The sequence below is a fragment of the Gadus chalcogrammus genome, chromosome 5 (assembly GCF_026213295.1).
Source record: "Gadus chalcogrammus isolate NIFS_2021 chromosome 5, NIFS_Gcha_1.0, whole genome shotgun sequence".
NCBI classification, from domain to species: domain Eukaryota; kingdom Metazoa; phylum Chordata; class Actinopteri; order Gadiformes; family Gadidae; genus Gadus; species Gadus chalcogrammus.
The window spans coordinates 2,761,575-2,786,381 of NC_079416.1; the positions used below are offsets into that span (position 1 = coordinate 2,761,575).

Sequence of the window (24,807 nt, forward strand, 5' to 3'; positions counted from 1 at the left end):
AGAAGGCACTGCGTCTATTCAAAAGAACAGTGGAAGCAATGACGCTAAACGGGGAGCCGCAGCAGCAGAGCCCACAGCTATATATTCTGTATTAACTGGCAATCTAGCATTAGGACAAAGAAGAGGAAACGCGGGAAAATCAGACAATAGACAAGAAAAATATAAAATAATTAATCATAATTAATAATTGTTTAATAATTGTTTTTAACATATCACCGCAAATCCTTAGGTTGAAGATGTACTGTGACGTTAAATGTGACGTTTATATATTTATTTATAATATTTATTAACGGCGCCCGGCCGGTAGGTTATTGACACGTCATTTGACACGTAATTTGATTCACGTCATCTGAGGTCGTTAAGTAAGAACGGTCTTCCGAACGTCGATTACTCAAATGGATTACTCAATCATTATTTAAGGATTCGAGTAGTAAGCCAAGTATTGAGTCGGTAGTAAGTAGTAATTAGTAAGTCATTTCTAACAGACCCAATCACTCTCGGTACATGGCTAGAAGAACAAGTGCAACCGCATAAACCTTCCCTCTAGACCCCGTGACCAACACATTCTCACTCCGAGCGCGTCTCGGAGTGACGCGTTTTTGACGAACGGTCAGTGATTTTGGCTTCAGCTTCTTACGCATTGAAAATATCGCAAATACGAATTCGTTCTCAGCCTATGTTTTGACATTTATTTACCGTGTTAATATGGCAGAATAAAGAAAAAATTCATGCATTATCATTCAACTTGAACATGTGTTTTTACAGTATTGAGTGGTGGAGGGATGACGTGTGTTGGCCAACCCGGAAGTGAGCGTCACCCGGGGATCCCTTGACAAAAAGCCAACAGGTTTTTCCATTGGATTTTGGATGATTGCAGACAATTTTGCATATTTGAAGCACCTCCTCAAAAACTAGAAAATAAATAAATAAATACATAAGAATAACGGTGCTCAAAATATTGAAATGTAAACCAATGCATTCTGAGTGGGAGTGTTTCTCCGATTTTTCCATGCTACACAGAACGAAATGTAAACCCATGCAAATAAAGGCTCCATGGTCATAATAATTTAATTATAATTAATCTCCTGAGTGTGTAAGGTATGTATTCTATTTTTTTCCAATGGGGCTGCGTTCACGTCACTTAATTGTCATGGTTGCTATGGTGGTTGCTCGCCCCCTCCCCCCCTGCACCTGGACTGCTGCTGCCTGACACAACAGCGGCCTCTTAAAATAGCTGAATCAATTCATTAGTCAATCAGAAGTATGTAAATATCTTCCCGGTGGTGTAAGAGGGCGAACAAGGTGTCCTTCAACATCTACGCTTCCAGGCGATTGCAACGGTGACACACATGAGCATATTTGAACATGTTTAATGGTAGTAATTAGCTGTCGAAATTGGAGGCCTTAATCAATAATGAGCAGCTATTGATTTGCTTCCCGATAGAAATTTGTGACAAATTACATGTTATTTAGCATCTACACGTTGAGCTGAGTCCAATGACACCAAGCATAACACTCTAGCAAATGGTAACATGTATTTGACATGGTAGACATATGGTCTAGGACATGATCTCGGTGTGGCAAGAGGGTGAGCTTGATCTCATTGGACTCAGCTCAACCTGTAGATGCTAAATAACATGTAATTTGTCAAAAATCTCCATCGGGAAGCAAATCTATAGCTGGTCATTATTGATAAAGGCCTCCAAAATCGACAGGTAATTACTACCCCGAAACATATTCAAATATGATCATGTGTGGCACTGTTGCAATCGCCTCGAAACGTAGATGTCAAAGCACACCTTGTTTGCCCCGTTACGCCACTGATATTTTCATAGGCTACTTCTAATGGATTGATTCATATTTTAAGGTTCTCGGAGTGAGACTTTAAGCGGCTGCACAGAAGTGTTGAGTCGAAAGATGATATCAACACATTTATAGAATATTCCCATTCACATTATGATTCTTCGTCATAACTATCCAATCAAACATCCTTCACATTCACCGAGCGAAGATTATGAAAGTCCTGCCCTCGGTCGGACCCCGAGGGCAGGCCCCCCCTTCGTGCACTCGGGGTCCGACTGGGCCAAGTTTCGGTGGGGAGGTCCCAGTTAGCCCCTAGAATTCCGCCCTCTGGCTCCGACGGGCCAAGTTTCAGTGCGGGGCTCCCAGTTAGGCCATAGAATTCGTGCCCTCGGGGTCCGACCGGGCCAAGTATCGGTGCGGGGGTCTCTGTTGGGCCATAGAATTCCTGCCCTCGGGGTACGACCGGGCCAAGTTTCGGTGTGGGGGTCCCAGGTAGGCCCTAGAATAAGTTATTCAAATTTCAGGGGGGTAGGAGCTTCTTATCTCAAAAACTTTTTTTCCACCACATTCTTAACTACTAACTCTTGCAGGCGACACTTCTGAGGGGCTTTGTCCAAATGACAGTCCATTTGGGGAAAAAAAAAATTCTCTAAGGGCTAGCACTCCAAATCTCTGATAAGTCATTCTTGGGACACCGGGAAATGTCTGTAAACATTTTAGCATTCTTAGCTATCTCGAAAAGGCCGGAAAGGGGGCGTGACCTCCAACAGTATGGCAAATGTACATAAGACAGAGGTTCCTTTATAGTCCCCATTTTTTGTGGGATGGAGGTGTACATTTGTGGCTTAAGGCGTGTAGACACAGCTGGCCTGTGGCCACGATCTAGAAGTCTGGGGTCAAAAGGTCAAAAGGAGCCGGCACCACGCCGCTTATGAGATAACAAAAAGTTAATGTGTATTTCTCTCGTAACTTTTTGTCATTATTAAAGAGAGGCCTGATTCTCAGGCATGCATGTTGGATCACTACGGTGTAGGTCTGGGAAGAACTTCAGGCCAAAATCTTGCAAGCGAGCCGCTGGGTGAGGTGCAACGAGATGAAGCACTTGCTGAGTCATTCCCTGCAGGGCTGGAGCCACAGGTTGAAGCGTATGCGTCCTTTGTGACCCCCTTTGATATATAAGAGACCCTAAGGTATAGCTTACTTGAAAATGTTCTCGTCTCAGTCACCTATTCCATCATTTCCTTTAGTGCTTCGGCCTCCTAATTGAATGAGCCTCTTTCATATGATACCACCACCACTGGGAAGTGGCAACAATTATCCAAATCCATATGGGGAAGGGGTGGGGGGGGGGGTACTTGTGGACAGTAGGGGTGCACAATAGACGTAATTAGGAAGCAAACTCAGGGGATGGAATGACCTCTCACAACGTTTAATTTAATAAATTGTTTCAAATAACCCTGCCTCGTTAAATCAATGAGTTTGGTGTTTTGCTTTCAAAAATACTAGGTTACAGAAGAAGTCTAAACTGCAGGAAATAAAAACATCCTAGGTGCCTTTTAAGGATACCTTGGAATATCTGTCTATTTTTTAACCATCAGACCCTAGTTTACGACAAAAACAACACAATTGACGGCAGCTCCTTTGCCGCGTGGCTTTTAGAGCCATATAAGGATTAGAGGGAGCAACCACCATAGCAACCATGACAGTCAAGTGACGTGGAAGCAGCCCTTTTAAAAATATTAGAATACCACCCTACACACTAAGGAGATTAATTATATTTAAATGATTATGACCATGGAGCCTTTATTTGCATGGGTTTACATTTCGTTCTGTGTAGCATGGAAAAATCGGAGAAACACTCCCATTCAGAATGCATTGGTTTACATTTCGTCCTTTGGACGATTTATTTATTTATTTTCAGTTTTTTGAGAAGGTGCTTCAAAAATGCCAAATTTTCTGCAATAATCCAAAATCCAATGGAAAACCCGTTGGTATGTTGTCAAGGGAACCCAGGGCTACACTCACTTTCGGGTTGGCCAACACACGTCATCCCTCCGCCATGTACTACTGTAAAAACACATGTATCAAGTTGAATGATAATGCATGAATTTATTCTTTATTCTGCCGTAGTATTTATTGAAAGGTGGGGGGGCATACAAGTCTTTTGGCCAAGGATCCACATCTGTGTGTAGGCTGTAGGCTATGTGTGTTCACTGCACAACCCCGCCCATACTCTCCGTTTTTAAAACAACCCGTGAAGATTGCAACCCTGCATCACGTCACCTTCCCCGTACTGGCAGCGATGGGAAGTTTCCAAATAATTATAATTTATGTATTGTATATAACCATTTATATACAATACATATACATATACATTTATGCTTTTTTATAAAAATAACTTTGTTTGTGCCTTCTTCAGGCGCCTCCACAGAGCTACGCGCGGCTCCTGTAGATATAACACGCTATTTTATGTTGAAATGCAACGTAATCCAGTGTTCACGAAAACGTACACTGTCAACGAAAACATTTGGCGACTGGGTTGCCCAGATGCACAAAGTGAGATAAATATTAAATTATTAGGGGTCCAAGCCAACAGGTTGGATCCCTATTGTTTTTGTAGTGTTTTGTTTTGATTATAATTATAATTATTATATCATCATCATCGTCATTGTTATGATTTGTTTTACCTTACGTTACCAACACCGGAGCTGAATAAAATTATGCAAGATCAAAGTAACCTAAGATAGGTGGCTCTGATGGTCTGCGTTGTTGTTTTTTTAGATCATGTCAAACAAATCAATGTTTTAAAGGTAATCTTTTTGTCTCAATAACATTTCAATATGCAGCCCACTTTGTAGTCAATGAACAAGACAATAAGTAAAAGGCCTTTGTCCAAAATGCATGACATATGCGTCTTAGAGTACCATATTAAGCGCTATATAAATTTCATTTATTATTATTATTATTATATGGTTTGTGATTGACCTATGGACGACACTATAGTAAAGTAGCCTACAGTATGGTATGTTTAAATGCAATGTTTTTTGGTATACACTGTTACGGTGTGTGCCACGAGAACCTTACTTGAACACCTTCTACAAGTTAACCACATTCCATATTTTGCATATTTTATCAATACAATTGCCATCACTATTCCATTACTATACTTACAGTATGCATGTATGCATTACATCCAAGCAAAATATTGACTATTTGATGTTTGTGCCATGTGCCATAAATCTTTGTGCACCTCTATAAGTCAAAAACAGCCAGAGGATAAGGAGTTGTAAGCGTAATTTTCAGGATGTTGTCATATATACCTACACACAGCAAACACGAGTTCAACATCTATTTTATTATTGAACACAACATCCCAACCATTTTCACTTCAGATCCTCAAGGTCAGAGCCAGAGTCACTGTCGGAATACACATCTGAAAAGATTGGAAGGACGTTCTCCGCTCCAGTCAAAACTTTGAGGTAGCATTGTCTCGCCAAAGCCATCATTTCCAGGACACGATGCAGCTTCTGTTTGGCGATGCTCTGCAGACCTTTCATTCCTTCCACAGTCAAAGCCCACTGTGAATCTTGAACATAAAACCAAGCCAGCATTAGTGACTTTTTTCATCAGTCATTGATGTGTACATTCATGTGATGTAAAATCTAAAATAATACCTTGCATTGTTGTGCTACAAATCAGCTCTTTTAAGGAATCCCCACGAAGTGTTAAGGACCTCCAGTGGCGGTTCATCTCTAACAAAAGGATCTTTTTTTCTTCCCGTAGTCTCCGTTCCGCCATGACACCGTCAAAAACTCTCCTCTTCGTCCTGAGGTCGACAGAGTCTGTGAAGCATTTATGAAAAGACTTTCATTCATATGTATGAACGATCAAAATAAATCTAATATAATCCATAAAAAGTGTGCCACATTTGCTGGAACTATTAAACAGCTGTTGTCCCTACCATTGCCAGGTAGCTGCCATGGCCAAGCTGTCTCTTCAGACAGAATGGTTTCAAAGCACAGAGTTTCTGTGCTCGGAACCATTCCGTTGTACTGCTGAACAGCAGCAGTCAAGATCCCTTTCTCCTCCCTGATCTTCCGGCGTGTCCTTGCGCGACCTTTGTTTGAGTCCTGTTCTTTGTAAAGTCGCTGGGAGAAGAAGAAGTGAAGAAGGTGGAGGCAGAACATGGCAAACAGAGATCCAAGGAGTCATGGAAGGTCATAAACGAGATGAGTGGGCGCAAGAAGACGAGAGAGGGACAGCTAGCAGGCTGCAGCCCAGAGGAGAGAGTGACCTCCTGGTTCACCCATTTCCGGGATCTCCTAGGCACCCACCCAACAGTGGACGGAGCTGAGGAAGAGATACCTGCAGTCCTCACAAACCTCAACATTGACGATGGCCCCTTTACAGCTACGGAGTTTGCCACAGTGAAGTCCACCCTGAAGCAAGGAAAAAGTGCTGGGCCGGACGGTATCCCCCCAGAGGTCCCTAAACACTGCGATCTCGATAACATCATACTGGAGATCTGCAACCAGGCTCTGATAGAAAACATCAAACCCGATATATGGTCCCTCTCTAATATCATCCCGGTGCCCAAGTCTGGAGATCTGGCTAAGCCGGACAATTATCGTGGCATTAGCCTGACCTGTGTCATAGCGAAGATGTACAACCGCATGATACTAAACCGGATTAGGGACGCCATTGATCCACACCTGAGGGACAACCAAAATGGCTTCAGAAAGGGAAGGACCACCGTAGGCCAGATCCTGGCCTTAAGGAGAATCATTGAGGAAGTGAAGAGGAACAACTTGACAGCGGTGCTATGTTTCATTGACTTCAAAAAAGCATTTGACTCAATAAACAGAAGCATGATGCTGAAAATCCTTAAAGCTTACGGGGTCCCCCCGAATCTACTCCGGGCCACAGAGGCCATGTACAAGGGCACAAGAGCCAAGGTGGTAACCCCAGATGGCATCAGCGAGGAGTTCGACATCCTGGCAGGGGTGCAGCAGGGGGACACTCTTGCCCCCTTCCTCTTTATCATAGCCCTTGACTACGCGCTCAGGAAAGCCATCAACGGGCGGGAGCAGGAGCTGGGCTTCACAATCACACCAAGGAAGTCTAGAAGAAGCCCTGCTGTAGCCCTGGCAGACCTAGACTATGCAGATGACATCTGCCTGGTGTCTGACCGCGTGGAGCAGGCACAGGAACTCCTGAACAGAGTAGAGGTGGAATGTGCTAAGGTTGGCCTCAGACTGAACATAAAGAAGACTAAGGTAATCACCTACAACATCTGCACAGACCATCTGCCGATTACAACATCAGAGGGCAGCTCTTTGCAAGAGGTCAATGACTTCAAGTACCTGGGTTCCTGGGTAAACTCCACAGAACAAGACCTTAAGATCAGGAAGGCAATGGCGTGGAGGGCCCTGAATGTTATGTCAAGCGTGTGGCGCTCAAATCTTCCCCGTCGCATAAAGCTGAGCCTATTTCATGCCACTGTGGAGTCCGTCCTCCTGTATGGCTGCGAAAGCTGGACCCTGACGCCCACCCTGCAGAAGTCCTTGGATGGGTGCTACACCAGGATGCTACGAGCAGTGCTGAATGTAGACCAGAATGCCCACATTACCAACAAGGATCTGTATGGGCGGCTGCCGAGGCTCAACCAGAAGGTAGCATCCAGGAGGATGAAGCTGGCCGGCCACTGCCACAGACATCGGGAGCTCCCGGCCAGCAGGCTGGTCCTGTGGGAACCAACGCGCGGGCATCGATCACGAGGACGTTCCGCGCTAACGTACGTGGACGTGCTTAAGAAAGATGCGGGAGCTGAAAGTTCTTCGGAGCTGGCCGGGTGTATGGAGAACCGAGAGGATTGGAGACTCCGATGGAAGCTCGTCTGAGGACGACCGAGAGAGAGAGGGAGCGTCTTTTTACACTCACAACCAGCGTCTCTATCTTCCTGGCCAAGGAAGCAGCAGCGTCAGTTGTGCTGCTGGTTGTTGCTGTAGAGAGGAGAAGGGTGTGTTACACTTTGAGTAACTTAGGGTGCACTCACACGAGGCCATCTGGCCGTTTTCACACCTAACCATGCTCAACTGGCCCCATTGTTCTCTGGCCTGCACTCACACTAGGCCATCTGGCCGTGGCCGTTGGCCGTCGCAACTGTGGCCTTGCCACTGTAGGCTCTTGTACATACGTCATCATGTCGTAACACGTCATCACCAAGCGTCCGCTGCATGGACCATAATAAAGTCTGCTGCCAGTCAGAGTTTTAACAACAATGGACAACAACACACAGAACACAGTTCGAGTACTTTTTCGACTTCTCTATGGGACCAACGTGAACCAACAGTTGAACCGCTTGACGCCATGTTTACCGTTTAATGGGAAAGAAGGCTTGTTGCCTTTATTATGTCCATGGTCGTCGCATGGACTATACGTCATCCAGCTCAGGTTGCGTAGCCGTGCGTGTGTGCGTATCGGCTCATTAGCATCTTTACCGTGGCGGCCCGTACCGTAGCAGCACACCTCTCCCAAGTGGCCAAGTTGGCCTGGCCAGACTGGCCACACTCACACTGGCAGATTTGGCACGGTTAGGTGTGAAAACGGCCACGGCCACGGCCAGATGGCCTAGTGTGAGTGCACCCTTATGTAACACTGCGATTTGATACAAATTATTTAAATCCTCCAATACCCTGTCTGTAACGAAACCCAACAGAAAACACATTTTACTATTAACCCATGAATTAAGCATTTCAAAATTTGCTAAAACTCTGATGTAGAGTATCAGATTATATCTTGAACGCTCTCAAACTAGTTAGTGAAGAATGTTATAAGACGTGTAATCACTAATTCTGAGACTAAGAAAAAAACACAAATGACTGATTAAGACATAAATGTTCGTTATAAACTCTGAAAAACAACAACTAATAATTTACTCACTTTCTGCCCAATCCTTCACATCCCTGACCCAGTCCTCGAATTGCCCATCAGTCGCTGCCAACTCGGCCTTCATCGACTCCACTTCCATTGTCTTCATGTCGAGAGCTTTTGTGGTCTACAAAACAATCAGAGACATTGGAATAATTAAGTAAAAATTAAACTCATAACTACCAAAAATAGCTTAAAAAATATATACATACTTTTAAATATCTGCGGGACAGGTAGGTGGCCAAGTTCTTCATCTTCTGCTCATTCCACCGCATGGCCATGAGTGTCAACATGTCGTTACGCCCTACAACAGAAAATATGATCTTATCACTATTTTGCCTATTTCCTAAACCAAAGTTTATACCTTGTCGCCAACTCACCTGCTTTTGACATGTGCTTTGTCGTAACTGCTATCCTATAGACGAAGGCATTCACTTGTTCCACCTCCTCCCCAAGTGTTAACCCAGACCCCTCCAGGAATGCTCCACTCCATTTGATCTGTTTAAAACATATTAAAAGACAAGGCATGTTATAATTTGATAATGTTGACGTGAAGGCTTTCACATAAAAAAATTCTGTCATATGTTGATGATAGCTTACTTCACATTTAAAATCATGGGCTTTTGCATGAAACACCGAGAGGAAGGGCTTCATTTCCAGCAGATGTTGAAACTCGGGGCAGCTTTTGATGATTTTCTGCAGGTATGGCCAGTACTTGCAGGCTACATCCATGCAAAAGAATGTAGGCCTACTACTGGCCAGTTTTTCCTGGAGAAAAAGGGGATAGGCAAAGATTTCTCCCCTGTACATGTTGAGGGCACAGAGGAGGACTCCATGACGACAAACAGCCAGCTCCAGTCCCTCCTCGTCCAGTTTGCTGGCTGATTTTTGGGACGTCTCTCGAGCCGCCGACCATTCCCCGCCACAAACACCTCTTCCGGAGACCTACAATATAACAATTGATTGATGAAAATGGTTTAGAAACTTACGGTTCATATCAATAATCTTTAATAGGTCAGCATTGTATTCTTGCATATATAAATATAATCTGCAATTACATGTTTTGTTGTGCTGTGAACATGGTTGACAAATCGTGTGACGTCTTCATCCTTTGCTATGAAGACGTCATTGAAAATGGCCTGCTCCTCAGATCTAAATAGAACAAAGGGACAGTTCATGATATCTTGAATTCTAAGGTTAATTTGTAGACATTAAGCGATTTATTTTTTGTTATTAGAAAAACACTGACATCATGAATATTTGATTGTACCTTGCTGCGTTTTTGAAGCGGTAATGCTTGCGGTTTCCATCCACAGAAACCGCAAGCATATCCGGGCTGCATGCTCGGCAGGTGAAGGGCTCCTCCTTGCAGAGGCTGTCCACCTCATATCTCACAGCCTCCCACTCGAAGAAGCTTTTCAAGAAGCTATCGCCTGAGATTTTCCCTGTCTATCACAAAAAGGACTTCTTGAACTAATGATATTTAAAAATTAAAATAGAAGGACACAGCATATCTATTCACAATATAAATTGGTCAAAAACAACAAATAACTTCAATACTCACACGCCCAAAGCGGACAGTTCGCTGATCGAGCATTTTTAAAAATGCCTGACAGGACAGTCCAGGTGCAGCCATTTTCAATTCTTCAAATGAGAAGAAAACATCTGTTTCATAGATTGTGGCAAAGTGAAGTGTAGCTGGCCAGTAGTCACACCTAAGAACTTCCTCAACTCCAGCAGTCCAAGTGGCTTTGCATGCACTGCAAGCCAACTCTGGCATGCTGAGCTCATGTCGTCCTTGAAAAAAACAAAAAACATTGTTATGTACATTTTCACACACTTAATTATCGAATTGTCTTTCTTAAGAGTATGTTGTGCATTTCTCAATACAAAACAAAACAATGTGATGTTCAGCACATCCATATGAGGCTGGGAGCTGGGCAGGACAAAAATACACATGCATCTAAAAACAAATATCATGGAAAACACCAAGCCTTGTTATGTTTTAATTTAGATGAGTACACCAAGGTGATGAGGATCAAAAATGTAGTACCTCAAAATATTAGATTTCATAAGACCAGTCAGAAGAAGGAGTTATCATACAGAACTGTCAAAGTTATGTAACGTACTGTATGTATATTCTAAATTCATCACGTGTAATGAAACTGGAATCACAGAAAAGAAAACTATGACAAACTTTTTTTATAAACATTTAGTTGTTGCGTCGACATCACTGTCTAAATGCATTACTCAATACTCATGTTACGATATCATACAAAGCTATTACAAACCTTTGGGAGTTTGTGAGATGGGATAGATATTATTAAAAACAAACTTTTCAAAGAGGACAAATGTTCTTCACATTCTTACCATTCATTGTGATCACAGCCACAGATTTTCCTGGTTTGATCCTTAATGAGTCTGTTGGACAACCACAGATTTTTTCAGGGATCTCCACAGGTACATAACGCACTGAAAAAAGAAAATGTGGATTAATAATCATTTTTCTTGACTTGGTTATACACCATTGTAAAGTGACGGATATCTGACAAAAAATAGAATGAACTTTACGGTAGAAAATTAAGAAGACTTGAAGAATGTGAAGCACACTGCTGATAAGTATTAAAGTTAACATGAAAAAGCTAAATGTTCAGTCAAGCTAGAAAATATATTTTGTACACAAACCAGAACTTACCACAGGGGATAAGGGCCCTATTCAACACATAAGTTGTTGGGGGCAATGGCTGGAAGAATCCCGAAGTACTGCCATCTATGTTGTGGAGGGGGTGTCTGGTGTGCATGCTGACATCACATTCGGCACAGAAGAAGGGGCGTGGACGGCAATCACGGCAACGGACAACAGCGGAATTGCTCGAACACTGTTGGCACATGTGGGCTTCCACATTTTCTCGTGCAACTGCAGTGTTAACCAGCTGTGGTCTTGCTGCCCTCCAGCTTTCTGAAAAGATCGTTTTTCTGGTGCTCCAGTTGGATGAAGCCACAAGAGGTCTTGGGGTTGGTGCTTCCATCTCATCTCCTGTGGCATCACACAAAGACAGCTGGAGGTCTTGTAAAAACCCCTCTGTTAAAATGGTTAAAAAAAAGAATCAAAACACTAATATTTGTTTATTTAACAGTGTACTGTATGTAGTGGCTGTTAAAGGCATAACATTTTTTCATAATTTTGATAATAAGAATTTCAAATACAAAGGATTGCATACACTGCAGATACAACCCAAAAAATATCTTAACACAATGCTTTGGGCAATTGGAAGCAACGTAAGGTACATACCAATAGCCTCTGGAGCAAAGACCACCTCAGAGCTAGTGTCAGGAACATCAACAGGAGGATTAGTCTTCTGACTGCAGCTAGCTGTACCAGAATAAAAAACAAAGAATTATTCACAGCATTAAAATGGTCTACTTATCCCAACGCTACTTGCACATGATAGTCGGTTATCAGTTATCAGTGATATCAGCGCACAGATTTAAAAGAAAACACAGACCCCAGCCACGGTCTGTTCCCCCTTCTGACCAAACCCAAATTGTATAAGCCTTTGTAGTCTAGTATGGCAATTGCGATAATCTACATAATGTTGTTACTTGAAGAAAAATAAGACAAAATAAATAAATTCACTTTGCAAATCAGTTATCTTAATATTGCTTCTGGTTTGTTAGTCATGGTGTAAAACATTAAAAGCTTTATGTTTTCCTTGATTTGGTATAAACTAAATATATGTATAGATATATATTATTTTTTTTGTATGCAAAAAACAATACTGACCCTGGTTAGACTGACTCCGCCTTGAGTGTGGTACTCGGATTACGTTGCCATCGCTATCCCTCTTCTTCCACTTAACCTTTGGTAGAGGTGCAGTAGCTTGCTCTTTCTGGAGCTCACCCAGCAAGTCATCCACCTCTTGCAGGTCCAGCTTATAAACCAGGTCATCAGAACTCTGGAGCAGATCCTCAAGCTCTGAATCGCTCATGATGAAGACCCACAGACAGATAGACAGGCAACAGAAAGATGAACAAATAAGACAAACACAAAGATAAGCACAGTGACAGTGAGAGACAACGGCTAACAGGTAAAACACATCAAGGACAAGTAAACAAGAAAAGACGTGGCTCTAAAAAGTGCCTTTGGGTGGTTCTGTTTGCAATAAACTAGAAGAGGATTGTAGGATGACAAATTTGCAGGATCTGTTGAGAAAAGAGAGGGCAGAATTGGGAACTCAAACTTGATTGAGATACAGAACAGATTGACAAATAAAAGGTAGCATTTCATTTGAAGGGATATGTAGGCTACGCCCACAGATCAGAGATCACTTTGTTGAACTTCTGGTGGTAGCATATGACTTATAATACTTATATTTTAATCTAATATTCTGGAAACAAAGTTTAAAGCCTATTTTTTGTGATTTTCCAAACAGAACCGTGTTTATTTCAAATATTTTATTCTGCATACATGTTGCGTATGTAAAGAGACTATAATCATTATATGTATACTCTCTCTGATCAACAACGGTATGTATACATGTTGTAGGAGTGGACAATAGTGTGGTAGACTCTTGAATAGGCTGTCTAAATGCTTTAGGTCGATCAAAGCACATCTCAGTCATTGATGCAAGGTAGCTATCACACACCACATTAAAGATAACATCGTGACCTGATTTAAACATTTAGGAAACATGTTTCTTGTTCATAGCAACGGTCAATATCGTTTATGCAAGGCTCTTCAAATAAAATTACACTAAAATAAAGTTTACATTTAAAGACTTAGCCTTTTTCATCCTGTAGCCCTACTAGCTGGCTGTAGGGCTCGGATAGGCTACTAGCTGGCTAAAATACGTCTGTGCACATTTATGACGGTGTAGTGTCTTAAATAAATCTGTAAAATTAAATTGCTACTGTACAGCTCTAAATGGGCTACCCACTACATTTGGGCTGATACTATACATTTTTGTGGCGTAGTTTTAGTCCTACTTCTTATTTTTAGTCTCTTAACCATTCAATGCGCGCTCTTACCTGAGGTAAAGCAAAAACTGCAACTTCAGCCAAGGACGACGCTCGGAAGTTCCGGAAACAGATGTACGTAACATTGGCTTGTGTAAATAACAAGGATACAATGCTGTGTTAAGGGCAAGAAACGTCACAGATATTTTTTTTAAATCATCGTTAGGGTAAAAACCTAAAAAACGGACATTACACTACTACCGGGGTAGTTGCCTAGTAACGGGGACGCTGGCGAGTCTAACGCCGCTCTGTATGGCTTGTTTTTATTCAGTATTTCCAATATTTCTCACGATTGCATTGAACATTTTGTCGTTTTTTTTGGTCTTTAGTAGTTTAGCTAAGTTTACTTGTTATATATAGTCACTTTTCGCTATTGTCAGTGCGCCCGTTTTCTTTATTTTTACGTGTTTTATACGTGAGGTCGTACGTTGGTGGACGCTGTTGCCTTTTGAACGCTGTTGCTGCTGCTGCTCACCGGAACGTCATTCTGAACATTATTTTTTCGCGATTTTCTTTTTCTTTCTAGTCTTTTAACTTTTTAATCAGTTTTCTTTTGCTTACTTTCAACACCTTCTGTCTGAAACCCTTCTGGACCTCGGATCGGACTACAAAGTTAAGTTAAGTAACTGCGTCAGTTTTCTTTATTTATTTATTTATTTCTGAACATTAAACGTATGCGTGTTTTGTTTTGTGTTTTGTGCGTGGAGTCGTGCAGCTGTTGGTGGATGACACCTGCTGGCCGGCTAGACTGCTGTTAACCCCCGGCGCCGTCCAATTGGCTTCCCCGTCTCCAGCGTAGCTACAACCGGCTTGCTCCACTCCTCTGCCTCCGCCGTGCTCGCTCTGTGGCTTCACCATAATCGCCTGGGGCCGGTTGCACCAACTGGGCGTAAGCCTGGTCGTAACTACGCCTGGTCGTAACTTGGCGTTCTAAGTCCAACCTAACCGTTACGCCGGTTGCACCAACTGGGCTTAGCGTTCTTTTCACTAAGACCAGGCGTAAATCCTACGCCTGGTCAGGGGCAGGCGTAGAGTTGAAATTCCAGGCTGTTTCTATAGCAATTACATCCAATCCAATGCAGCTTTACCACCATCCTTGCAACGCTTCGCTAAACTGCATTTCAAAGCACAGCCGGCGATATGATCAGTGTTCACAGATCGACTGCCTGTCGGGAAGATATCGCTGGCCGATTAGTCCGTTCTCAACTTATAATCAGTTGTGAATGTTGTTTTAACTATGTTTATATATTTTATACAGGCCGACACATTAAACAAATCTCTCCTACAGAAACATTCCCGTCTAAATGCCTGCTCGTCGTAAACCAGACATTACAAATACATATTTTAATTATATTCGTTTGCAGTGTTTTATTGTTAGGCATTAACACAATTGATGAATGACAATGAGTGAACGAATGAATTATTTATTTCGGTGTCCAACAGCATGTCAAATAAAATAGTAAACAGCTGTTGTCACGAGGTATCCTAGCAACGCGGTGATATGCGCATACCATGGAACATTCACATGGCCGCGCATGGCTAAGACCGGGCGTAGTTAAGACCAGGCGTAAGTCCCGTTGGTGCAACCGGCGTTAGTTCCATTCTAACGCCAGGTCGTAACTAAGACCTACTTAGCAGTTACGACCAGGCTTAGTTACGCCCAGTTGGTGCAACCGGCCCCTGGATCTACCGCTGGCTTCTTCCGACTTCACAACCTGTGGATTTTAACCTGTTCCTCTGGATTGCGCTATGTTTGACTCTCACGTAACGAGCGCATCTCTGCCGCTCCGTTACTCGGTAACGGAGATGTTACGTCTACGGATCTTCTCAAGGACCCAACCACCTCAGCTTGCATCCCCCCAGGACATTCTCAAACGACCAAAATACATCCACCGAGGCTCTGGACGGAATTTTCAGTACACTCACACCAGCAACAAAAACATCCGCTCCTTCTGGTCCACTGGGCCCCGCCCCCCTCCTCGCACAGCCCGTACGGTCAGTCCCGTCAATCACAGTGTACTGTTCCCTCTGCTCAAAGCAACCTGCTACACTCCACTCACCTGTCTGAAACTCTGTCTGCTGAACACCAGATCCCTCAGTAATAAGGCCCTTTTGATAAATGACTTTATTGTTGACCAGAGCCTAGACATTCTCTGCCTCACTGAGACCTGGCAACAATCAAATGACTTCTCCCATCTAAATGAAGCAGTCCCACCAGGTTTTTCTTTTATTAGTAAACCCCGGGTTAATGGGAGGGGGGGTGGCCTCGCTCTCCTCCATCGTGATAACATCAAAGTCACCACTGTCACAGTCCCCCTTCATTCCTCCTTTGAATGTCTAGCTGTAAAACTCTCAGGCCCCAAACCCACTATCATTGTCACCATTTACAGACCGCCAAAACCCTCCGCCGTTTTCCTCAATGAATTCTCATCACTACTTACTTCTGTATGTGCAATGTCCCCCACTGTTATCCTCCTTGGTGATTTCAACATCCACATTGACAACCCATCCTGTACTTTTGCTAATGACTTCACATCACTTCTGGACTGTCTTGGCATCACACAACATGTCAACCTCCCAACCCATAACAAAGGTCACATTCTGGATTTAATCTGCTGCACTGACATCACTCCCACTAACCTTGATGTCATTGATTTCCCCATCTCCGACCACAAAGCTGTACTTTTTGACATTCATACCCAACTACACAAAAGCAAGGAACAACGGACCATCTCCTTCAGAAACATCAAACTTATCAACACCACAGACCTCTCCACCATGATCAGCTCCTACCCCAACCCTCCCCCAGCTTCCTCCCTGACTGACCTGGTGACTCACTACAATAACTGCCTCTCCTCCTCCCTCACCACCCTGGCCCCCCTGAAAACCCGTTCAGTCTCATTCACCCACACTGCTCCCTGGTTCACTCCTCATCTGCGCCAGCTCAAAGCCACTGGTCGTCGACTGGAGCGACTCTACAAAAAGACTCAACTCACTGTACACCGCCAAATGTATTCGGACCACCTCCATCACTACAAGAATGCCCTCACTACTGCCAAAACCTCATACTACTCCAACCTCATCAACACTGGTACAGGCAACAGCAGAGTCCTCTTCTCAACAGTCAGCCACTTACTTCAGCCTCCTAAATCTCTCCCTCCAGACATTTCCACCACCCAATGCACTGCGTTCCTTGACTTCTTCAGCTCTAAAATCAACACCATTCACCAACAACTGGCCTCATCTCGCACCCCCTCTGATGACCCACCCTGGATGATCACCTCTGGCCAACCTCTCATCAGCTCCCTCTCTGACTTCACCCTAGTAACAGAACAGACCGTTTCAGAACTCATCCGCAAAGCCAAAACCACCACCTGTCAGCTCGATCCTCTTCCCACCTCCCTTGTCAAAGCATGTCTTCCATCCATCTCCCCCATGATCACCAACATAATTAACTCCTCCCTCACTACTGGTACTGTACCCCCCACTCTCAAGCTGGCTGCCATCACTCCCATCCTGAAAAAACCTGGTGCTGACCCAACTGACCTTAACCATTACCGGCCCATCTCCAATCTCCCTTTCATCTCCAAAACACTTGAAAGGGTGGTTGCCGCACAACTACAGTCCCACCTCGACACTAACAATCTCCACGAACCGTTCCAATCTGGCTTCCGTCCAAAACACAGCACTGAAACAGCCCTAGTCAAAATCACCAACGACCTCCTCCTTGCAGCCGACTCTGGATTACTCACCATTCTCATCCTCCTCGATCTCAGCGCAGCATTCGACACCATCTCCCACCCTCTGCTCCTGGACCGCCTAGCTGGTATTGGGATCACTGGTGCTGCACTCTCCTGGTTTACATCCTACCTCACCGGCCGTCAACAATTTGTTCAACTATGCAACCACAAGTCTGGGTGTTCAGGTGTCTCACTGGGTGTCCCCCAGGGGTCAGTCTTGGGTCCACTCCTCTTCACCACTTACCTCCTCCCGCTGGGCACACTCCTCCGTCACCATGGGGTCCATTTTCACTGCTACGCTGACGACACACAGGTCTACATCTCCACCAAACCCACCGCTGCCATCCCCCCCACTTCCCTCATCACGTGCCTGGAAGAGATCCGGAGCTGGTTGAGCAGGAACTTCCTGAAACTCAATGGAAACAAGACCGAGGCCCTGCTCATCGGATCCAAATCCACCCTCACTAAATCACAACACACCCCAGCTCCACTCATAATTATCGATGGTTTCCCAGTACCCTTCTCCTCCAAAGTCAAGAGCCTCGGCGTCATCCTGGACAACACCCTCTCATTCGCACCCCATATTCACAACATCACCCGGACTGCATTCTTCCACCTCCGCAACATCGCCAGACTCCGCCCATCACTGACCCAATCCAGCACTGAAATCCTAGTTCACTCATTTGTCACATCACGCATAGACTACTGCAACGCCCTCCTCACCGGACTCCCCACCAAACTCATCAACAGACTGCAGATCATTCAGAACTCAGCCGCCCGGATCATCACCCGCACCAAATCATCTGACCACATCACCCCTGTCCTCATTCAACTTCACTGGCTCCCAGTACACTACCGCATCCAATACAAAACCCTACTCCTCACCTACAAAGCTCTCCACAACCTAGCCCCCAGTTACCTCTGCGACCTCCTCCAAGAATACACTCCCTCCCGCTCCCTCCGCTCAACCTCTGCTGGACTACTATGTATCCCCACATCACGACTCACTTCAATGGGTGCCCGGTCATTCAGCTGTTCAGCACCCAGGCTCTGGAACTCCCTCCCCCCACACATAAAACAGTCAGACACCATTACAACCTTCAAGTCACAACTCAAAACTCACCTGTTCAAACTCGCACACAACGTCTAACTGATCACTGTTTTGATTGTTTTTTTGTTTTGTTTTGTCTTGTTTTTGTTTTATTTATTTCTTATTGCTTATGTTTATTTATTTATTTATTTATTTATTTATTTATTTATTTATTTTTTCCACAATGTCTTGTTTTTTTTTTTTTTTTAAATATGTATGATGACTATATGCTCTGTAAGGTGACCTTGGGTGTTTTGAAAGGCGCCTCTAAATTAAATGTATTATTATTATTATTACCGGGATAGGTCCTCTGACTTCCAATGGGACAGGTGCCCAAGGCGTCTTTCAGCCCGTCCCTAGCAACCTGACGTCATTGAAACATCTGTCTAGCCATAAACATCGTTCTTATAACTATCAAGTAGGACAGATAGCGTCTATTAGAGCCGATGTGAGGTTAATACATGAGTGACCGGAGCAGCTGCTCACAGGAAATCCCAAGAAAGAAGACGCCATAATGTTGTTCAATAGGAGAACATTATTATAAGGTTACATACATATCTTATTACACGGGTCTTTTCAATGCCGTGGAACGCTCGGTTCACCCTTCACAACTTCCGGCGTGAATTATATTTGATAATTCATCGTTGGCAAGTATAATTGACCGCTGTCAAGGTAAACGAAGGATTTGTTTGGATACTACGAATGCTGGTAACAAATTAATTGTAAAAAGACACACCATGTGAAGTTAGTATTTCGTTTAGGCAAGTATCCGTATAATGAGCGTCGCCGGTCATTATCTAAAATAAGCCGTTATCGCCTGAAGGCAATAATTGTTCTATACATTATCCCTTACATAACCAGCAAAGACAATGGTTTTATACCCATGATTTAAACGGCATGCGAGCTGCTGGTTTCAGCGTCCATAGCAACCATCATAGCAACCATGTTATAATCATTATGTGGAGACGACTGAAATATTCTTCGCCATAACTATCAAACAAAACATCCTTCATATTCGCACATTCGTAAAATGCACATTTCTCGCTAAAAATGTTTACATAAACACTTTTAATGGGGTAACTATGCTAAAATACCATATTTTCCACCCAGAATAAAAAGTATGTCCGCCATTAAATACGGTATGATTTCTAGATGTCATGGCAACGTCCGCTCGCGACACTGGACTTGCGAGGCATCGACGCGGACTTTTCAGATAGCCAAAAACAAGACAATAGATGGCTAGATAAAACATCAAGACATACAATTCTAAAAAAAACAGATGAAGCATATACCCTTTTTTTCGTCGCGGTTTGCCTACAGAGCAGCGCACCTGCATTTAATATATCCGTGAATTATCACATATCTCAGAATCAAAGGTGAAAGTAGAAACGGGTGGCAAAACGCTGTCATATTATCACAGACAATTTTAATTAGAAACGGGTGGCCAAAAGCTGTCATATTCTTAGTTATCACAGACAATTTTTAACAATAAATGTTCTGTACAGAGCTCCTTAAGGGACAATAGGGAGAAAGCTCCCGGACAGAACCTTAGATGGAAGTCGTGCTCAGTGACAAATCACGACAAATACTTCCAATTGATATGCATGAGTTTGAAAATTGTGCTTTTTGACACGAACATTTAGAAAATATGTGTACCTGATCACGTTTCAATAGATTAAATAACGTGACAGTGTCACCTATTTTCGTGAGCCCGGGATGCCTGTACGCCGGCCATTATCGACGATTATGAAAGTAAAATGCACATTTCTCGGTAAAAATGTTTACATAAACACTTTTAATGGTGTAACTATGCTAATATATCATTTCCACCCAGGATAAAAAGTATGTCCGCCATTTTCACAGAAGAATATCCTAAAAACTATCCAATAGGAAAGATGCTCACAGCGTCTATTAGAGACGTAGTGAGGCACCCCCCATTCCGTATGCAGAAGACGCCGAAGGGTACCTTTACCGTCAGTCACCGACGCTAAAGGGCCTTTGCCAACAGTCGGTATTTGACGTTCTCGGAGTGAGACTGTGTTGTCCTGATAGTCAGTTATCAGTTGCTTAAGCTGGGACCTACAAGCTTCGCTAACCTGACATGAGGCTACATCGACGTCGCTCAGACCCAACTCTGACAGACTTTTGCCGGCCTGGGATGAAAGACTAGCACTGGAAGAAGCATCATACTGTCGTTTCTCGGTGTCGGGTTGCTTCTTCTCCGAAGCTGCTTGTGAGCCCTGGAAAACATCAAGATCCTCGACTGCTAAGCACGGGAACACATCAGCCAACTTGCAATTCCTCTTCAGCGTGATCGCCTTGTCAGATGGGTTCACAACTGTCATTGGCACCCATCTATCACCCCAGAGAGGTGTGACAAGACGACCCACTAGAACACCTCGTGGCATGGCTTTTGAGTTGGTCTGCTCCACAACAACAGTGCTGCCAGGTGACATAGGCGACTTGGCAGGGAGTCTGCCCCAAACCAAGTGCTCATGCCTGGGTAGGAGGGTCACCGCTTGGGTGAGCTTGACAGTTCCTATCTTTTCTGGGACAACGCTCCCCTTCCAGCGCTCGACATTTGTGAACATGGACAAGAAGTGACCGATCTCGGGGTCAGATTGATGGTCATGAAAAGATGCAAGGTCCCAGTACTCGCCACCACCCTTCAGGACATGAGTGACATATTTGATGATATTCAAGCCCAATATGAGGTCATCTTGTTGGCCAGACACAACCAAAGTGGATACAATACATGGAACGCCATACAGCTGCATCTCCAAATCATAAAAGCCCTCAGGCTGGGTTCGCAAACCACCACAGCCAATCAAGACAATGTTCTCTTCGGGGTACTGCTTATCTGGCAAAACATCAGTGCATCTGAGCTTCTCTACTGCTTCCTCACTGATGCTACATACCATAGAGCCAGAGTCCCACATGCCTCTAAGCTGCACACTGTGGTTGACAAGGACTGGAGCATAGAACAGCTCTCCGAAAGCTTTGATTCTCTGGGTAGCTTGAATGGCTATTCTTGTACCTTTAGGTGCTTTGGCACAGCTCTCCTCATATAACTGAGCTAGGTCACAGGTTTCAGAAGGGATTCCATTTACGTTACCCACACCGGCCCCTTCCAGGTGTGGGTTTAGTAGTTTAACTGCTGAGGCTGACCACCAGCACTATCATCAGGCTGAGAGCGGCGCTGGTCAGGCTGCTGGTTAGGCCGCTGGTTGTGGTCACCAGCACGGCCATTGTGCTGAAAGCGGTGCTGGTTTGTTCATTGAGGACAGTCCCTCTTCCAGTGACCAGGACACAAGCACTGTAAACATAGGTTGTCCTGCTTGCAGTGGGAGAATGTGGAATGATTAGGAGCCCCACAAACCTTGCACACTCTCTGGAAAGAGCGTGGCATGGCAGCTTGGGTGCCAGGGTTGGCAGGCACTTGGGTATGCATTGTGACCAGCCGGTCCAACAAGTTTACTAAACCCTTCATGCAGTCATTGTCGACACCAGCAGTGGTCGAAGGGGCTGAAGGCTGTCTTGGTGGAGCAGCAGTGTTCAAGAGAGGTGCCTCTTCAAGCATAGGTACATGGCACGAATGAGCTCTGTGCTCCACAACACTTGGCCTTAGTGGCCTTGCAGCTGCAGTTCTTGATTTCTTATCCTGCATGTGCTCATCAAGCCTATCTTGAATTTCACAGGCCGACCATTTGCCAGCAGACTTGAACTTGAAAACACTGTGGAGAGACTGGTCCGGGCAGTGTTTGATAAACATCATGCTGACCTCATGGCCCGGGTCATCAATGCTACGACCCTGCCTTTTCAAGCACTCGTCCGCTACATCCACTGTTTTATTTAGCCTAACCCAATACTCAATAGCATCTTCACCTGGTGTGGGCAGTGTGTTATAGAAATCTGACAGGGGCATGCTTGAGTATGACAGTTCACTGAAATGTTGTTTCAGAGTATCAAAAATCACATGTGGATTTGTAGTGTGATTGATACATGTGTTACGCAGCTTTACACTGACCACATCTCCTGCTTTGCCCATAAGCTTTGCCAGAATCTCTTGTGATTGCTCGTGAACTGGGATGGCACGTCTCTTTAAATACAGGGTCATGAGATCTTCCCACTCGTGAACTGTAAATTTATCTGAGCCATCGCCCCTGAATAAGGGGGGCTCCTTTGCGGCCGATTGCAGCACAACACTGACATTAGGCAGTGTTGTCTCTGTTGGCAGAGGAGCACTCGTGCTGTTTGTGCCCCTATCAGCCTGTAGGTGAGCTGGGATGGACTCACCCAGCTTTTCAGCTAACTGTGTAATGAGCGCACCCAAGTCTGGGTTCTGATTGAAATGGCTTGGCATGGCACGGTCCACATACCGAGTTGAGGTCAACTGGGGGGTGCCCAACGCCGTGACTCCAGGCCCTGGTGCTCTGGTTTCTGAGGGCTGATTCAAAAATCCCCTCCCCACACCAAACTGGCACTCAAAAGGAACACGCTCAGCATCATCACCCCCACTGCCCAGTAAGTATGTTCTGCCCTCTGCCATATTAAATGCCACTTTATCAACACAATGGAAAAATTTATAATAATAATAATAATTCCAACGAAATCACAATGGATAAATCGAGAGCACGAAACGACAGTATTAGAAAAGCATATCAACTGGCAAACATATATACAACATTAAATCAGTACTTCACTTTACAATTGCCAAACGTGCTCAAACTGACTTTTTTTTATTTTTCTTTAGCACTCAATCAGTTCACTGAGATGAAACAAAAAGTCCACAATGGGAAAACACCTACTTCATTCAGCATTGACACACGTGGATAGGCCTATATAAAAATAAAAAAATAAAAGAAATCGTCCATTCAAAATAATATAAATCACTGAGCACTCTCCATGGATATACCTCAGTACCACAAAAGGCCAGTGGCAGCAGCTTCCTCGGCGAACGAGGTGATGTCGTCCTTTAAACCAATCCTTGAAAGGTCACGGCACCAATGTAACGGGTGTCGATCTGCGTTGTGTTCTGCGAATGCGTTGGAAGGGTGGAAGGACGGCTGGACACCAATGGAGGGTTTCTCATTTATTTGTATCTGGATCTGGATGAGCCAAAGAAAATCATGTCATCGTCATGTAAACCGTCATAGCCAGGACCACATTCCCGCCTCCACTCAGATAGCCAACGGCATTCTCACAATATATAATAACATAAAAATAAACAAAATAGCTTAATGAATGCGATTTGACTGCACTCCAACAAACATAAACATAACCCGCATAGATAATATACACAAAACAGATAAAACATTCATACCTGGATGAGCCAAAGAAAATCATGTCATCGTCATGTAAACCGTCATAGCCAGGACCACATTCCCGCCTAGCAACCAAACAAACGGAAACTCTGATGCACATATAGTAAGTAAGTAAGTAAGTAAGTTTTATTTATAGAGCACATTTACACACAGCGTACACTGACCAAAGTGCTGTACAATAAGATAAAAATAATAAAAATAATAATGATAATTAAAAATAACAATAATAATAATAATAATAAATAAAGATAAAAAGTGAATAAAAATACAACAACACAACAATACATAGAGGTCATAATAATACAAAAGGGGGAACATTCATTTCCAGGGCATACCACACAGACATGAACAGGAGGTAGGCTAAAAGGTCAAGGGGCAAGGAAGGCCATGGAGTAGAGGTGGGTTTTTAGCCTAGATTTGAAGGCAGAAATGGAGGGGGCGGATCTAATGTCCAGGGGGAGCTGGTTCCACAGACGTGGAGCAGCAATGGCAAAGGCTCTATCACCTCTCTGCTTGAGCCGTGAGTGTGGCACATACAGAAGCCCTTTGTTAGAGGATCTGAGGGACCTTTGGGCAGAGTGGGGCTGAACAAGCTCAGTGATATAGGCCGGGGCCAGCCCATTGAGTGCCTTATAAACAAATAAAACAATTTTAAATTGGATCCTAAAAATAACTGGGAGCCAGTGCAATATATCTACAATAAACTCTCAAAAGCTACATTTTCAAAGCGTTAGCTGTTATAACAGTGCTGTAGCATGTTCATATATAACATTTACATTATCTACAAAACGATTTATATGCTCAGAATGTGACGACAAATACATCAACATACCTCCACTCAGATAGCCAACGGCATTCTGAGCTTGGCGCTGCATATAGTCACTAAGACACAAACCTTTCTTAA

General features: G+C 44.0%; 1 protein-coding gene across 1 annotated transcript; it reads right to left on the reverse strand.

Annotated features, from left to right (window-relative positions):
- Window positions 1–7,593: 7,593 nt before the first annotated feature.
- LOC130382697 (uncharacterized) lies at window positions 7,594–11,503 on the reverse strand. The gene is made up of 10 exons (XM_056590574.1): window positions 11,429–11,503; window positions 11,104–11,205; window positions 10,298–10,530; window positions 10,004–10,182; window positions 9,792–9,885; window positions 9,334–9,678; window positions 9,114–9,231; window positions 8,946–9,037; window positions 8,746–8,860; window positions 7,594–7,805 (listed from the first exon to the last, which is right to left on the reverse strand). Exons 2-10 carry the CDS (start codon window positions 11,108–11,110, stop codon window positions 7,612–7,614), a joined length of 1,377 nt encoding a protein of 458 aa, XP_056446549.1. The 5' UTR covers window positions 11,111–11,205; window positions 11,429–11,503; the 3' UTR covers window positions 7,594–7,611.
- Window positions 11,504–24,807: the final 13,304 nt, after the last annotated feature.

Coding starts and splice junctions, on each gene's coding strand:
- LOC130382697 (XM_056590574.1), bottom strand. Junction 9,886..10,003: donor CGCTTCAAAAACGCAGCAAG/GTACAATCAAAT, acceptor TGTTCTATTTAG/ATCTGAGGAGCAGGCCATTT. Junction 7,806..8,745: donor TGTGAAGGATTGGGCAGAAA/GTGAGTAAATTA, acceptor TCCTCTCTACAG/CAACAACCAGCAGCACAACT.